This window comes from Endocarpon pusillum (assembly GCF_000464535.1).
Source record: "Endocarpon pusillum Z07020 unplaced genomic scaffold C740401, whole genome shotgun sequence".
NCBI lineage: Eukaryota > Fungi > Ascomycota > Eurotiomycetes > Verrucariales > Verrucariaceae > Endocarpon > Endocarpon pusillum.
Genome location: NW_006913606.1, coordinates 86522 through 102664, shown reverse-complemented (window position 1 = coordinate 102664; position 16143 = coordinate 86522). Strand labels below are relative to the sequence as shown.

The 16143-nt window shown below is 38.7% G+C and overlaps 3 protein-coding genes across 3 annotated transcripts; 1 reads left to right on the top strand and 2 right to left on the bottom strand.

The window, feature by feature from the left end:
* Window positions 1–7831: 7831 nt before the first annotated feature.
* Window positions 7832–9379, bottom strand: EPUS_07821 (uncharacterized protein; the record flags this gene model as incomplete). The annotated part of the gene is made up of 1 exon (XM_007789375.1): window positions 7832–9379. One exon carries the CDS (start codon window positions 9377–9379, stop codon window positions 7832–7834), a length of 1548 nt encoding a protein of 515 aa, XP_007787565.1.
* A 3444-nt stretch (window positions 9380–12823) lies between these two features.
* EPUS_07820 (uncharacterized protein) lies at window positions 12824–13723 on the top strand (the record flags this gene model as incomplete). Its single annotated transcript, XM_007789374.1, has 1 exon — window positions 12824–13723. The coding sequence occupies one exon, from the start codon at window positions 12824–12826 to the stop codon at window positions 13721–13723; it is 900 nt and encodes a 299-aa protein (XP_007787564.1).
* Window positions 13724–13872: 149 nt separating this feature from the next.
* On the bottom strand, window positions 13873–15647 carry EPUS_07819 (uncharacterized protein; the record flags this gene model as incomplete). Its single annotated transcript, XM_007789373.1, has 2 exons — window positions 13873–15538; window positions 15589–15647. The coding sequence occupies 2 exons, from the start codon at window positions 15645–15647 to the stop codon at window positions 13873–13875; spliced, it is 1725 nt and encodes a 574-aa protein (XP_007787563.1).
* Between the last annotated feature and the right edge of the window lie 496 nt (window positions 15648–16143).

Here is a 16143-nt window from a genome sequence, read left to right as displayed (position 1 = left end):
AGGGTCCGTGCAGCCTCTAAGGCCTGTTGGTACCTAGTGCGTTCACGTGCTGTAACAACATATATAGCTAAATTCCTAAAGCGGCTTAGCGCTATATTAGTAGTTACATGCCCTAATTTTCTGTGCCTTAGCATAGAAAATCCCTATTAGGCTATTACTAGATAGATCTAGATAGATTAAGACAAGTAAAGATAAGACTATAATAAGTAAACAGTATCTTCTTATAAGATGATACTTTAACAAATAAAAAAGATATAATATACTTAAAACGATTTTTTAAAAAAAAGCAAGAATCTCTCTAGAATTCTATAGATACTTATGGATAGGCTACTTATAAAGTGCTAGAAGCAATAAATAGCCAAAAAATTAATATAATTTAAGAATAAAAAGAGATTTCTAAGGATTTTTAGAAGAATTATAACAAAATATAAAGGAATTTATTTCTTTAATAATAAGAGACATAACCTCCTAGTTAAAGAATAGCTGAAATAGAGCTAGAGAGTGCTAATGCTAATTAATCAGAAGATTCAAGGTTCAGAGGGATGTTCAATAATCAGAATTAGTTAAAAATTAAGTAAAGGTCAAAGAATTTCGTTGATTTAGCAGCTTTTAAAGTGTTCTTCAGCTTCTTCTGAGGGTATTAGAAGCTTATCTAGCTGATTATCGGCTGTAGAGTCATCAGGGATAGATGGAGCTAATAGAAATTAGTATAAATAATAAAAGAAATAAGAAAAAAAACTAAAAACAAGTAAAAAGAGCTATTTTTGCTTACTTGTGTGATTATTTGGCTGCTTTTCTGCTTATTTCTTCGGAATACCCTTTGCTTTTAGCCCTCTTTTTGTAGGATTCTGATGTAGAGACTCTGTAAGATAAAGAGGACCACGTTTTTAATGAATTCCAGCCTGAAATAGAATCTCAATAGTGATATTAGATTAATTAGCTCTATTTTGAATCTGGAGTCAACTAGAAAGAATCCCCCATGGCTATGAAAGCTATAGCTATCTAGGGAAGAAATTTCGTCTTAATTTATTAAGAATTAAGCGTTTTAGGAGGCTTTTTGTATACGTTTTGAGCGTAAAATACGTGAATTTAAGGGATTTCCGATAGAGTTCGGCTTATTTTCGGCGCTTTTAACGGATAGATTACTGATAGTTCGCTTATTCAAAGTAATTGAGGCGCTAGCACTCGATTCTGACGCTGACTAAGCTAAAATTCATAAAGAAATTAATATTTTAAGTGATTTTGAGGGGTTTTTAATAATTTTTAAGAGTTTTTGTAATGGCTTAAAACTAGAATAAGTTAATAGTTTATAGATTACTAAAACGTAAGCTAGGGAGTCTATTTATAGTATAGCTAGCGCTTTACTTTATATATTTCTTTATTAAATATAAGAGGTGCTACTAGTTAACTTGCGCAGAGGATCTGACGAAGTATCTATAAAGCCAGAAGCAGTAGCTTCCCTCTAGAGGAGAGATTATACTTTCCTAAAGAGGTCGTATTAATCTCCGGTTCTATAATACTTGTACAGAGAGCTATTTGCTATTATAGATACGTTATTAGCGCTACCATCTAAGTGCGTGGCTAGTCCTATATATTTCCTGCGCTATAAAAAAGAAGATACTTTATCTATTATACTACCCCTCTCTTTAAAAAATCAATTACCCTTAATTAAGAATATAAGAAAGTAAGCTTACTCCTCTTAGATTTTATTACTAAGTCTAGCAACTTCCTAATTAGGTTAGTCTAAAAATTTGGCTATATATATATAGCTAATTTTGTTATATAATATTTCTGTTAGATTTTCTTATACTTAGCTTTAACTTGATTAATTAGGCGCTCTTTTTATTAGGTATCTTTTAAAATAGTCTTTAAGCAGGTCCTTAAAGTCCTTAAAGTTTATAATAAAGTAGTAGGTTAAGTCCTTTAGCCAACCTACTTATTTAGCTTATATCTTTAAGGCCTTGCCTACTTACTTAATATTAATTATGTCCTTAACCTTTTACGTCTCTTTTTCTTTTGTTTTTATTAGCAAAGGCTATAAATATTCCTAGTCTAATAAAGGGTTATTAGGGCTTAACTAGTTAAGACAAGTCTTAACTAGAAGCTAGGTCTAAAGAGTTGATTAGGTAGAACAGGAAGTGCAGTAAACAATACTAAGATGTCTTCAACTTAGGTATAAGCTGATAACATGAGTTGACTACGAAGACTATGAAACTATCTGGGAAATGAGCGTGCTTATATAGACTAGAAGATTCGTGCTCAGAGTTGATCATCCTGATCACCTCTGATCATTGCTCATGAGTGCTCACCCTGATCACCTCTGATCATTACGTTGTCCAGGTCTGACCTTGTGCGCAGTTCAGGGTCCAGTCCTGTCCAAGTCTGTTATAGTCCCTTCGCAGAGTGCCAGGCAGCTCTGTAGTGATATTACTTTTATAAAGAATTTATAAGACTTTCTATATATGTTACTTATGTTCTTCTCTTAATTAGCTAAAGATTAAGATATTATTTAGGTATAGTATAATAAATTTTCTAAGTATCTTTATAAATTTCTTATTTATAAAGCGTTAGAATATTACTAGTATAAAAATTAATCTGAATAATAATACTTTATAATAATAGTTATTATAGATAGTACTAAATATAATAAGTTTGTAGTCTTTCTTAGTTATTAAATAAATCCGGTAATATATCTATTAAATATCTAGCTTAGAGAAGACTTAGCTTTTTTAAGAAGACTTATAGTCTTATTAATCTAAGAGATAATATAGCTATTCTTTTTTATAATATTGTTTAAATCTCTAAAATTAACATAGAAATAGAGTCCCTTTTAGGGTTTTTGTATTAAAAGAATTAATAATATAAATAAGGTGATACTTAATTTAATAAATCTCTTCTTAAGATGCTTCTTAATATATTTCTTAATTACCTTAAGCTTATCTAGGCTTATCCTATATAGGGGCTACGTTCAAGGTAGTTTAGCACCTACTTTTAGTTTAATCTTATAATTATACCTCTCTTTGTGCTTTAGAAGAGTGTTAGAAGCCTCCTTTAAAAAGACATTTGCAAATTCTTAAAATTCTATTAGAAGAATCTCTTTTAAGTCTGGTTCTAGCTAGATCTATTTCTTAATATGTTTATTTATGTCCTTTATTATAATAGTGAATATTTCTGTACTAGGGATAATTAATAATTACTTAAATATTGTAATGCTTATAGGCTTAGTACTATGCTAGGCTACTCTAGCTTCTTTAATCTTCCTTTTATAAGTAACGTGGTTCATAAGCGACCCGCCCATACAAGCCGACACAGAAACGAAGTCCCCCTTAGGGTTTCCGTACTAGAAGAATTGGCGATGCGAATAAGGCAGTGCTTAGTTTAATAAACCCCTTCTTGAGATGCTCCTTGATGTATTTCTTGACCACCTTGAGCTCTTCTGGGCTCATTCTACGCAGGGGCTGCGTCTGTAACAGCTTGGCACCTGCTTCCAGTTTGATCTTATAATCGTACTCCTCCCTATGCTCCAGAAGAGTATCAGAAGCCTCCTTTGAGAAGACATCTGCGAATTCTTGAAATTCTATTAGAAGAACCTTCTTCAGGTCTAGTTCTAACTAGATCTGTTTCTTAATATATTTATTTATGTCCTTTATTATGATAGCGAATATTTCTGCACTAGGAGTGATTAATAATCGCTTAAATACTATAATGCTTACAGGCTTAGTGCTGTACTAGGCTACCCTAGCCTCTTTGACCCTCCTTTTGTAGATAATAGCTGTGGTTATCCTGCTACCTAGAGTCTTCTCTACCTTAATAGGGCGTAAAGATCACGAAATAGCTAGGGCTGTTTTAGGACGCTTAAGAATCTTTATTACCTGTAGTAGTAATTTCCTAATTAAGTTAGCTTCAAATTTGGTTATATATATATAACTAACTTTATTACATGACTTCTTTATTAGTTCTTCCTCTGCTGCTTGCCCTTTAGCCTTAGGCTTATTACTCTGACTCTTGTAGTTCTGCTAGAATATAAGTTGCTCCTTATAATTATAATTCTCTGTAAACTTTATTAATAAATCTCTAGAATCTAGAATATAGCTATATAGCCTTATTTACTTTTTCCCTAAGATTATAAGGTACGTAGCCTTTATTATATAGAAGATTTGTAATCTTTGTTAGTATTTACTAATATATATAAGTAAATAAAAGGCTTAAGAGATAAATTAATAGATCTTATTAGTAAAATTAAATATAGAAATAGGTTTAACTAGATCTATTATATTAATCTGTAATCTTTTATAAAGTTATTTTATCAATTAATAATTTATAACTACGCTTAACTAATATTCTATATCTAATAATGCTAATATTATTAATCTTTCTCTTTTTTTTCTAATGCTAATATTAATCAGAAATAAAGCCTCAAAATTATTTTTTATTATTATAATAAGGATCTTTATAGCTTTTTTATTAGTTATGTTATTAGGCCTGCTTATAACGTCTTAGTAGTAGGTAACTCTTTTCCTTATTACTCTTGTGTCTAAGAGTAATTCTTTATATAGTGTCCTAGTTTCTTATAATAATAGTACCTTACTATAGACATATCTCTTAGAAGTTGTGGCTTAGCTACTAGCCTTTCTTTCTTTGCTATTAATTTATTAGTAAATTAATAAATATTAGAAACTAAAGGTTTTACTAATATGCTAATATTAATTACTAATTTATTTAAGGTAATACATTAACTATTTATATCAGTATATATTAGGTCTGTAATTATCTCCTAAATTAATATATATCTGCAAAGAATAATTACTTATTTTAGATTATTTTAAATCTTATCTTAAAGATTTATAATCTAATCCTCTTCTTAGACTTCTGCTTTGCAGGAAAGCTATTAGAAGTCCCTTAGAAAGATAGCAAGGCTCTGCTGCCTTTGCTATAAGTAATAGTACTCCTTATAAGCAGTCTCTTGCCTAAATAAGGAATTAAAGCGATTTATTAGATCTATAAAGATATCTGAAACCTAGGCCCTTTTAAAGTCTTTAAAGTAAGACCTAAGCAATTTATAAGCGTTCCTGCTAGTATACAACTATATATAAGTAACCTTAGATAGTTCTATTAGAAAAAGCGCTGCATTACTACTTATACATAATTATATATAGACGACCTTAGATAGCTTTGTCAAAAAGAGTATCACATTAATTATAAACTTTATCTTTATAGCTAATAACTAAGAGCGAAACTTCTAAAGAAGTCTATCTTTAAAAATCTCTAGGTAAAGCAGCTTCTTTATCTTTGTATTAAGCGCTATTAAGAGGCTTAGAGTCGCTTCTAATAAGGTCTGTCTTTAAGGTAGTAACTCTTATTCTATTAGAGTCTTTAATAAAGATTCTACTTAAACTTATAGCTTTAGAGTTATTATAATCTTGTTACAGAGATTCTAGATAATCTCTTCCTTATTATAGAGTTTATTCTTTAGAGCCTTAATCTTAATACTAGTACCTTTATTAAGGTCTTAGTATCTTTCTTCTTAAGTTTCCTTCTCTTAAAAGGCTTCTTAATACTTAGCCTTCTTCTTTAGGCAAAGGGCTTTTTCTTCCTTATAGGCTGCTACTAATATTAGTATAAATGTTATTATATATATCTAATTCTTATTAACTAGCACTATAAAGACTAGAAGAGCTAATAGATTATTTGCTGCTCTCTCTATATACTTAATTAATATATATAAGGCGTCTTAATTTATAAGAGAGGCTTCGTCTAGGCTTCACCTCTAATTGCTTAAGAAAGAATAATAAACTTCGTTACTCTCTTTTCTCTCTATTTAATTATAAATCATCTTGACTTAATAATTCTTAAATCTTTATATAGTACAGAGTGTTTGTATCAAACAGACCTTGTGTTACTTCTAAAGTAATGACTTTCTTATATAGTCAAATAACCCTAGATAGGTTCTCTAATAGTTATGCCACAGATAAAAGAGTTTTGTATTATCTCTTAGAATAGTAAGTAAGTGTTAAGCTTATGTTTACTATAATAGCTTAAAACTAGAATAAGTTAATAATCTATAGATTACTAAAACATAAGCTAGAGAGTCTATCTATAGTGCGGCTAGCGCTCTACTTTATATATTTCTTTATTAAACATAAGAGGTGCTACTAGTTAACCTGCGCAGAAGATCTAACAGAGTATCTACAAGACTAGAAGCGGTAGCTTTCTTCTAAAAGAGATTATACTTTCCTAAAGAGGTTGTATTAATCTCTGGTTCTATAGTACTTGTACAGAGAGCCATGTACTATTATAGATATACTATCAGTGCTGCCATCTGAGTGCGTAGCGAGTCCTGCATATTTCCTGCGCTATAAAAGAGGAGGTACTTTATCCATTATAGTTTTTGAGTAGAAAAGGCTGATTTAAGGCAATAGAGCTAATTAAATAGATAACTCTAAGGACTAGTATTAATTTAAATTAATTTCGAGTTAATTTAATAAAGAAATAAAAGAGTAAAGATAATATAAAGTAGTAAAATTTATTAATATAAAATGCTAAGTTTTAATAGGAACAAAAAATAAAAAAACTCTAAATGCTGAAATATTAAATAACTTATAAACCACTTTAGTTATAACTTTTAAAAAAGCTCTTTCTAAAAGACTATAAACAGAAAAATATACTATATTTTTTATAAACTTATATCTATTATACTAATAAAGTTAATCTTAGAACTAATTTTTAAAAATAATATTATTTTATCTTTTTTTGATTTACTTTATTAATAATAGCTCTAACTACTAGATATCTCATTACTTAGATAAAGTCTTTAAAGAGCTATCAAATAATACTATTTATAGATCTCTAGCCCTAATAATTAGCCTAATATAGCTTATTTAACTTTTATTCTTATAATTTTCTTTTGGTGTTCTTAACGCTAAGGCTGTAGCCAGGTCTTAACGAATTTTGATGTTCTCAACGCCAAGGCTGTAGCATTCCTATAATTTTGATGTTTCTAATGCCAAGGCTGCAGAAATAACCTCACCGCTAAACACAGGTACCTCTTAACGCTAAACTCTACAAGGAAGGACACCCACGATAGGGGTTAACCGGGATCACAAAGGATATAAGACTCTTTATATAATAATTTTGAGTTTAATAGTATTTTTAATTAGAGTGTAATAATAAATTTATATTAACTCTGTGACAAAGGCTGCAGAAATAACCTTACCGCTAAACGCAGGTACCTCTTAACACTAAACCCCTAATAGCAGGAGTCTTATATAGGGGTCTATTCGGGCTTACAAGAGATATAAGTATAAATATATAATTTAAATAAAGAATTTTAAGAGCTGTTAAATAATATTATTTATAAATTTATAACTCTAATAATTAGCCTAATATAGCTAATTCAAGCTTTACTTCTATAATTTACTTTTAGTGTTCTTAACGCTAAGGCTGTAGCCAGGTCTTAACGAATTTTGATGTTCTCAACGCCAAGGCTGTAGCATTCCTATAATTTTGATGTTTCTAATGCCAAGGCTGCAGAAATAACCTCACCGCTAAACACAGGTACCTCTTAACGCTAAACTCTACAAGGAAGGACACCCACGATAGGGGTTAACCGGGATCACAAAGGATATAAGACTCTTTATATAATAATTTTGAGTTTAATAGTATTTTTAATTAGAGTGTAATAATAAATTCAGTTACTTTGTTATTACCACAAAAGTGAGAACTGCCATAAATTTCTGCACCAAGCTTCGGTCCCGCCAAGGAATTCGCAACAATTTTGCAATGCACAGTATCTATGCAACTACCGATAACTCATCGGTAGTCAGAAGGGCTGTTATCTCCTAGTGAGCCCAATACTGCCTTCAAAGGGGATATCACCAAGATATGGCGCCATATTTCTAGGGATATGTACCAAAGCATCTGAGGAATATCCGGATTCCTTTGGAAGATTAGACGATGGAGCTGCAGAAGTTTCATATTCAGAACATGCACCTTCTTCTGAAATGTCTGGTCCTGCCGCGTCTTCCCCTGCCTTCCATTTCCAAATTGTAGTCTTTCCTACTCCTGTGATTTCGTGAATTCGCTTGACTGGTAAACTCTGACGAAGCAGGTCTTGGACTTCTTTCCTCTTTTCGGGTTCATAACGGTTTCGAAAACGCTGGACATCTAGCCCAGGCGGCAACGTGCCAGCGGCAACATCCCGGGCCTTCCACCGGTGTACCATAGATTCTGTAACTCCTACCCTCTTTGAAGCCTCTTTTATGGTCATAGTCTTGTCCTGTATGAGTAGAGCGTAAGCCTCAGCCCTTTTAGACTTATTTTGAATATCAGCAAAGCTCTTGGAGCCGCTCGGTTCAAGATTTGTGATTCCGGATTCAATCTTCTTGCGCCTCCAACTACTTATCGTTGTTTTTGGTACACCTGTTTCCCGCGAAACCTCTGCGAGAGATATCTTTTCGTTCTGACTGTACAGCTGGTTAACTTTTTGCCTGCTGATTGCTATGCGGCTTTCATAAGTTGCTTCAGGATTAATTCGTCCAGCGGCCAGGCCATCGGCCTTCCATCGTTCCAATACGTGTTTTGGAACGTCTGCTATCGTCACAATGGTCCTGTACGACTTACCTTCGTTGAAAAGGGCGTAAACTTGGTCGCGTTTGTCTTGCGTGTCGTACGTACCGTGGGATATTCCTGCACTTCCTATCCCAGCCGCAATTCCCTCGGCCTTCGACCGGGACACTGTAGAGCTTGAGACACCAACTTCTTCCGCGATCTTTTCGGAAGATAGAGGCGTGGGCCCATTGAAGAGCGGGAAGACTTCGGCACCTCTGTTGTTCTCATCAGGTGCAGCTACTGCCATCCCAACGATCATGTCCATAGCAGCATACATATGTCGGCTTGACTTGGTCCGGTGTGGGAGCTCGGTCAACCAGTCTCGTGTCGTTGCCCTTCCAGAAGATCCAGCGCCACCTCCTCCAGCGAAATTGTATCCTGTGTCAGTTGTCCCGCCACCACCCATGAGCTGTGTAGATGCAGATGTAGGAACCGCAGCGTCTTCCGAGGCCGAGATCGACGAGGTTGATGGCCCTGCTGTTGCGGATTGGGGCTCAGTGATTCGAGGCTTTTTAGATGCTGTAAATGGGCTTCCTGGTCGCGCAGATTGTGTGATATTAGATTGATCACTTCTCGGCCTCCCTGACGCTGAGGCACGGCCTTCTGGTTGTGCTACATGTACAGTAAGAAGTCCGTCAAAGCGTGTCTCCTCGGATGTTGGGGTTGGGATTTCTGACCGTCCTCCTCGTGCAGCGCCAGGCGTATGATGCTTTGGCTCATGAGGGTCAGAGGCGTCCTTTTGGATTCTTTTGGAAGAAGATACAAAAGACATGATCGTTCTACGTCAAAAAGCTTGGGAGATAACTAAATCTGGAGCATATTAAGTAGAAGCAAGTAAATAAGCAAGCAAGCGAGACCAGATAAACATCTGTATATCCCCCTTAGAGAGCTTTCGGATGAAGAGAAGCAAAGGTATAGAATTACATGGTAGAAACAGTTCAAGAACGTGGAAACAGAATAGTTTCGCCAGCAGAATGCACTAAACATTTTGTTTCGTTACGCCATGGAAGATATCATAGATGCATCAGGATGTAGAAGTGGTCTCTGGACCGAAACGATGGACGTCACATCCGTGATCTTGCCGCCTCCCTACCTTGGAGATCACTCTCCTAAATATCGAGACCGAAGACCCAGGACTTGAGCCAGCCTTGACAGCTGCTGTCTGATGGTCACTGGCCCAGTCTACCTCGAAAACTCAGCGTGGTAATGAACAGCGTACTTGTAAAGGGAAACTGACCAGTGGCTGATTTAGGGTAAGTGTTCCACTGGGGCGGTGTTAAAAAAGAGCCCCTACTCGAGCGACTGGTCGTGTCTAGTTAAGCTCAATGTTGGCTAACTAACTAGACCCTAATGTGGCAACCACTTTCCCCCAGAACATGCCTAGACACTTTAACTAAACTTCACTTTCAGTTAAAGCATTAGTACACGACCACTGTCAGCAATCCTAATTATGATAGACCATACGATCCTTCTAAGCTTTCGCCGAGGAACTTTAGATGATATTTGACCGTGACTGGGGTATTCAAAGCCTGAATATTTCCCTTGATTGCTGAAGTGGTGCATTCGATGAACTGGTGCATTAGGGTGTACGCTACGTGATAAAGGGCCGGAGGGCTCTAGCTTGAACACGGCCTACCAACAGAGTGACTGACTTCTTTCGTTCAGCAATGATTATGCAACATGTCTGCGATCGACGACTTTCGAAAGGGCCATCATCCTCACCTTGAGGCTAAGTATCCAGCGAAAGACCATGCAAAGCGGGTGGCAAATGTTATTCAAGATTCTGAGTTTGGTCCTGACGGTGTTATCTAGTTCGAATCGCAGAAGACTCGTTTAACTGAAGACAGTGCCAGGTAGTTGCTATATCGCCAAACTTGGGATAGGTTTCCACCTGTGAGATATGCTGCGCTTCGTTGCTTACATCAAGCCAGAAGAGGGGTATACATGACTTTTGAATTCGATAGCCTCATGCTTTGGTGATGAGCATGAGCGAGGATCAAGAGGATCATCGCTGATCAAAATTCATTCCGTGTTGACCATTATTCCGTACAGATGCTTCCACTTGGAAATTGCTTTAGGTTCGAAACGCGCGGGCGGGACAGTTAGTAACTTACTACAACTATAGTAATAGTACTACGGGAGGGGCCTGAGGTATTGTTACTCTGGTGCTAGGAGCAGCTAGTTCTTATTACAGCGACATAGTGTCATGATTCGTCGATATAAAGCTTGTTCTGTGTGCATTCATTCTAATAAGTCAAATCATTACATCTAACTTCTTTTGAGCAAAGCGGCTCTGTACAGAGAGAGTTTACAAGCAAAGATACAGTACTAGTGCAAAAGTATCCGACCAACCCCACCTTCACACCCCACCAACATTTTGGACCATCTTCATACAAATTACTATAGTAAGTTACCAACTTGATGGATTCGAATAAAAAACAGCTCGAAATGTTCAGAAACATCCAGAGATTGAGGCTGGACTAATTTCCTGAATAGGCAGTTGATATTTAGAATCTGGTGTACCATCCTTTGGCCAGATCGGAATATAGTAAGTTACCAACTTGATGGATTCGAATAAAAAACAGCTCGAAATGTTCAGAAACATCCAGAGATTGAGGCTGGACTAATTTCCTGAATAGGCAGTTGATATTTAGAATCTGGTGTACCATCCTTTGGCCGCAATGACCGCATTCACTCGACTATCCATGCTCTTGATGAGATTGGCCATAGCTTCTTCTCCTATGGCATCCCAACCCTCATAAATAGCTCTGAATAACTGTTGATAATCCTCCTCTGATTTGCCTATATTGATTAGCTCTGGGTGGTGATTATTGATCTATTGCTTGAGTTGCGCCTAGAGGTGTTCAATTAGGTTAAGATCAGGACTATAGGCTGGCTATTCTATCAACTCTATGCCCTCCTCTTAAAGCTAATTAATAATCTTCTTCGCAGTATAAATTTAGGCATTATCTTATATGAATTTGTGCCCTAGTTTATATATCTAAGGCATCTGCTTATAAAGCACTACTAGATAAGAGTTAGCAGTATATCTTAACTTCTTAGAATTAGAATCACGCTTTAATAATATAATATCTAAGTAACCTTCTTTATAAATTATATCTTATATTATAATACTAATATCTTTGCTTTTTTTATATATATTAATTATATTAAAATTCTAATATTATTATAATATATAAAAAGCTTATATTTAATACGCTTTACTACCTTTTTTAAGCAAATATTTATTACTAAATATAATTTTGCTTTACTTAGTTTATATCTAGTTTTGTTATTCTTTATACTATATAAATTATTTAATAGCTAATTACAGAGTTAATAAAGGTCTTTTTTTAACTAGCTAATTAATAATGCCTTTATCTTTAAGGATTTAATAAATTATACTCTAATAAACACTAATATTAACTTTAGACTTGATTTCTTAATAAGTAGCCTTTAAATTAGTACGAATAAGATATAGAATATTACGTTTTTGAACCTTATTTAAGGTCTGAGGGCGTCTTAAACGAGGCAAGCTTTTGCCTTAGTTGCGTAGTGGATTTTGAACAAGGGTGTCGAAAATGGTGGTTTTGCTACATTGCAAATTTTGACTAATCTTTTGATTTGTCAACCCCATAGATTTGTACGCCGAAATTTGACCTCGTTGGTATGGAGATAACTCCTTGCCATAGCTCCTGTTAATTTCAAGAGGCGCCAGAGCCTTGCGTTGAGCCATAGTAGTTGTTTGAAAAAGGGTGTAAAAAAACGCGTGTTCAAAAATGACGCGTTTTGGTCGGATACTTTTGCGCGGGGCTGTACTAGCGCTGAGCTGACAATACTTCAGGCCCCCTTGTAGTAGTAGTTAAAGGGCTTCTGCCAAGCCACTAGAAATATCTCTTGGCAGCTCTGGCCAATGGGGGGTTCTTTGTAGTTATTATGTAACATCTTGATAGTCGAGTGTAGTAGTACCGTAGCATTCATTAATTCGTCTCCTTACTTCCCCAAAGCCATCTCATTACCAAAACCAAAGAAACACTACGTATAACCCAATACCACCAAATCCTCATCCTACAGCGGAAGCACAAACTGTGTCCTCGTCGCCAGACCCCGAGGGCGGGCTCGACACCCTTCTCGAACAAGACGACAGACTTTCACCTACCAACCCGGCTCCGCCACCCCCCCACCGATCTAGCCCTCGTTGTCCATCCTATCAACCATGGCCGACCCCTTCGAAGTCCGTTTGCGCTTCACAAACCTACTCTCCCACCTCTCCGCCTCCAGCACCGCCAGTATCCGATGCGCCCAATACGCGCTCAAACACCGAGACATGGACGAAGACCTTCACTCCTGCATTCTCGAACAGCTGGAACGGAACAACATGAACAATCGTGCGAATATCATGTACTTCCTTGAGCACTTTTGCGAATTGAGTATTAAGGAGGGGTATGAGGAGTATGTAGTTATGATTCGGAGGGATATTGGAAGGATTGTGGAGGCCGTGGTTGCGGCGCCCGGAGAGGTTGGCGCGGGTGGAGGTGGGGCAGGGGCTGCGAAGGCGAATGTTAAGGTAGTGAGGAGGGTGGTGGGCGTGTTGGGGGAGAAGGGAGTGTTGGGGCAAGAGGTGGTGGAGGAGATGGAGGGGCTGTTGAGAGATAGAGAAGGGGCTTCTGTTGGGGGGTTGTTGGAGGAGGATGAGGAGAATCGGGAGGGTGCGGCGGAGGAGGTTAGTGGGGATGCAGAGATGGGCGAGGGGGTAAACGTGGCGGACGTACCAAAGGAGGATCTCACAGCTAAGGAGCAGAGGATGGATGTCGATAGTAGGCATACACCCAGGGTGGGGAGTGGAGGCGCTGGGGCTGGGCCTGGTGGAAAGCAGGTCAATGGGGCGGTGAGGATGGATAAAAGGGTTATTGAGCAGAGGATAGAAGAAGACCGGGAGAGAAACAAAAGGCTGAGAGAGAGTGTGTGGGCGGTGGGAAAGGATGACCAGGAAGAACTGGACAAGATGTGGGATGAGGGCAGCGACGTGGGAGACGACGACTTTCTAATGGCCCGGGAGGAGGCGGAGGAACGGAGACAAGGGGCGTCGTTCAGTCATCAACTGCCGGTTTCGTGACATTGACTCCCAAATGCATACATGGAGTTTAGCGTCAGGTCATTGCAAGATACCCATGCCTCAAAATCATACTGCATTTCTTCTATGCAGGGGGTATGTAACTGGCTTTTGCAATGAGTCATCTATCAGCATCAAGTTGCCCGACCAAATCAATCTTCATCCCAATTGGGATTCTGTCCTGGCGGCTTTGGCCCACCAGCCTGTCTGGCTACGATGATCTGATCCACCGAAAGCACCGTTCTGGCCGACTCTGTCGCTAATCTGATCGCCCAGCTCTTGCTGACCATCAGATCCAGAATACCCTCCTCCATGGTATCCAGTATTCCGCTTGCATCTGAAGCTTCCAGGTCCACTCCCGTGGTCCAGTATGGCTCTTCATCATCTGAGCTCTCGTTGGCATCCCCAGATCCGTCTTCTTCCTCTGAAGATTCCTCATCCGTTGATTCGCGGTGCTGATGTGCGGTATACAGTCGTGCCAGAACTTCAGTGGCGTCAAGCCCAGCGCTTTCTGCCAGAGTCCTCGGGATGACCTCAAACGCCTCAGCATACTTCCGTATTGCGTGTTGCGGGAGGCCAGGGGTCCTGTCCGCATAAGCAGATATCCTCTCTACCAATTGCATCTCTGTAGCTCCAGCACCAGGAACTAGTCTCCCGTCCTTCGTCAAAGCTTTGACCACATTCACGCCATCATCAATAGCTCGTTCGACATCGTCCAGATGGTTTTGAGTTGCGCCTCGAAGAACAATCGTTGCAGTCCGAGTGATAGCAGCAGGATCCTCTTGCCTGAATACGGTAACTCTGTCGCCTCCGATTTCGGTCGTCTCCACAACGTCTATCGTGCCCATCTCGTCCGGCATCGGTGCCCCTAATCTGGCAAGAGGTGTTGCCCCTACCACGCGGCATAACCTTCTCAGCTCGAATTTGGACAAGACTTTAATGACCAGAATCTTGAAGCGATTGAGGTAATGCAGAGCAAGTTCTCCAACGGTAGCACCAGCAACAACAACCCTTAGGCCTGAATCATAGAGCTCTTTTATGGCGGTCTCCAATTGTTCTTCTTCACCAGTTGAGAAGTTCAGCATCTCCTCTGCGTTCTTCAACAGCACTGTTCCCTTGGTCTCCGTCTGGCTGATATCAATGGGACATGAGAACACCCCGACCTTGGCCTTCCTGGTATTCTTGATGACCCCGTCTGGCTCCCTTCCAAAAACCATGCCTTTCACCACTTTCGATTGCTCCAACGAACCACCCATAATCTTCACCACTCGAATATTGTCCACGTTGAAATTGACTGGATTCTTCGGGAGAACAGCAAGCACAGCTTCCGCCACAAGGGAGGCAAGCACATCCTCAGTGCCTGATTGCTTCGACGCAACAACGGTTCGGAGTGCTTTGACCAGTTCATCTTTATTCCTGATGTCCCTCACTCTTTCAACCTCAAGCCGCTCCAGACACTTGATTGCCTCTTTACCAGCCCTCTCATAACCACTGATTACATCGCTAGTGGTCAAGCCCATCCGTAGAAGCTCCTCTGCCTTTTTCAGCAATTCTCCAGCCAGTACTATGACCATGTTTGTCGCATCGCCCATCTCTGCTTCCTGCTGCTGTGAAGCCATGACAAGTAATTTCGCCGCTGGATGTACGACATCGAGTTCTCTGAGAATAGTGGCAGCGTCGGAGGTCAGGATCATTTTCTGTAAGTGGTTGATGACAATTTTATTCCTTCCAAATGGACCAAGGCTGGTTTGCACCGTCGAGGCTATCGTTCTGCAAGCATCAATGTTTCGTATAACGGCTCCATCTTCGGCGTCGTAGCTGCGTAAAGAGTCAGAGGCTTCAAGTCATAAAACGCGTCGCAGACGAACCTGTTATAGCCTTGTTTGAAGAGGCCAGCCTGCGAAGCTTGCGGTATGGAGAGAGACATGGCGTTTGAAAATAGGTAGTCTGATTTGCAGTGCAAACTGATTCTACGATCAATCGACCAGGTCAAGGTGAACAGAGTTCAGGCGTGCGGGAGAAATTTATTTGACTCTGGGGTATGTAATAATGCCAAGCCTTCACAGGGGCGGAGGAGGTTGAATGTGAGGCAGAAGCTGTTGTACTCGTTCGCTGCAGACAACAGTAGGGGATCACAGTTGGCCGTAGTAGCCTCTACAGCAATTAAAGAGAAAGGTGTTGGAAGTGTGGTATCATGAGAACTTGTCGATCTCCTAAACCTGAATGAAAGTATTGCACGCAAGGTCTCCGGTCTGATGGTCCGGAACCTTGAGGTTGCTATTGGGATACGATCGCTAACAATGTCATACCAACCTCCCTCTGTCGTATGCATTTGCTATCAGTGTGCAGCGCCAGTCCTTTCCATATAGCCACTGCTGTCCATACAGCGTATAGCGCCAGAATATCGCTCGTGTCTGGATCAG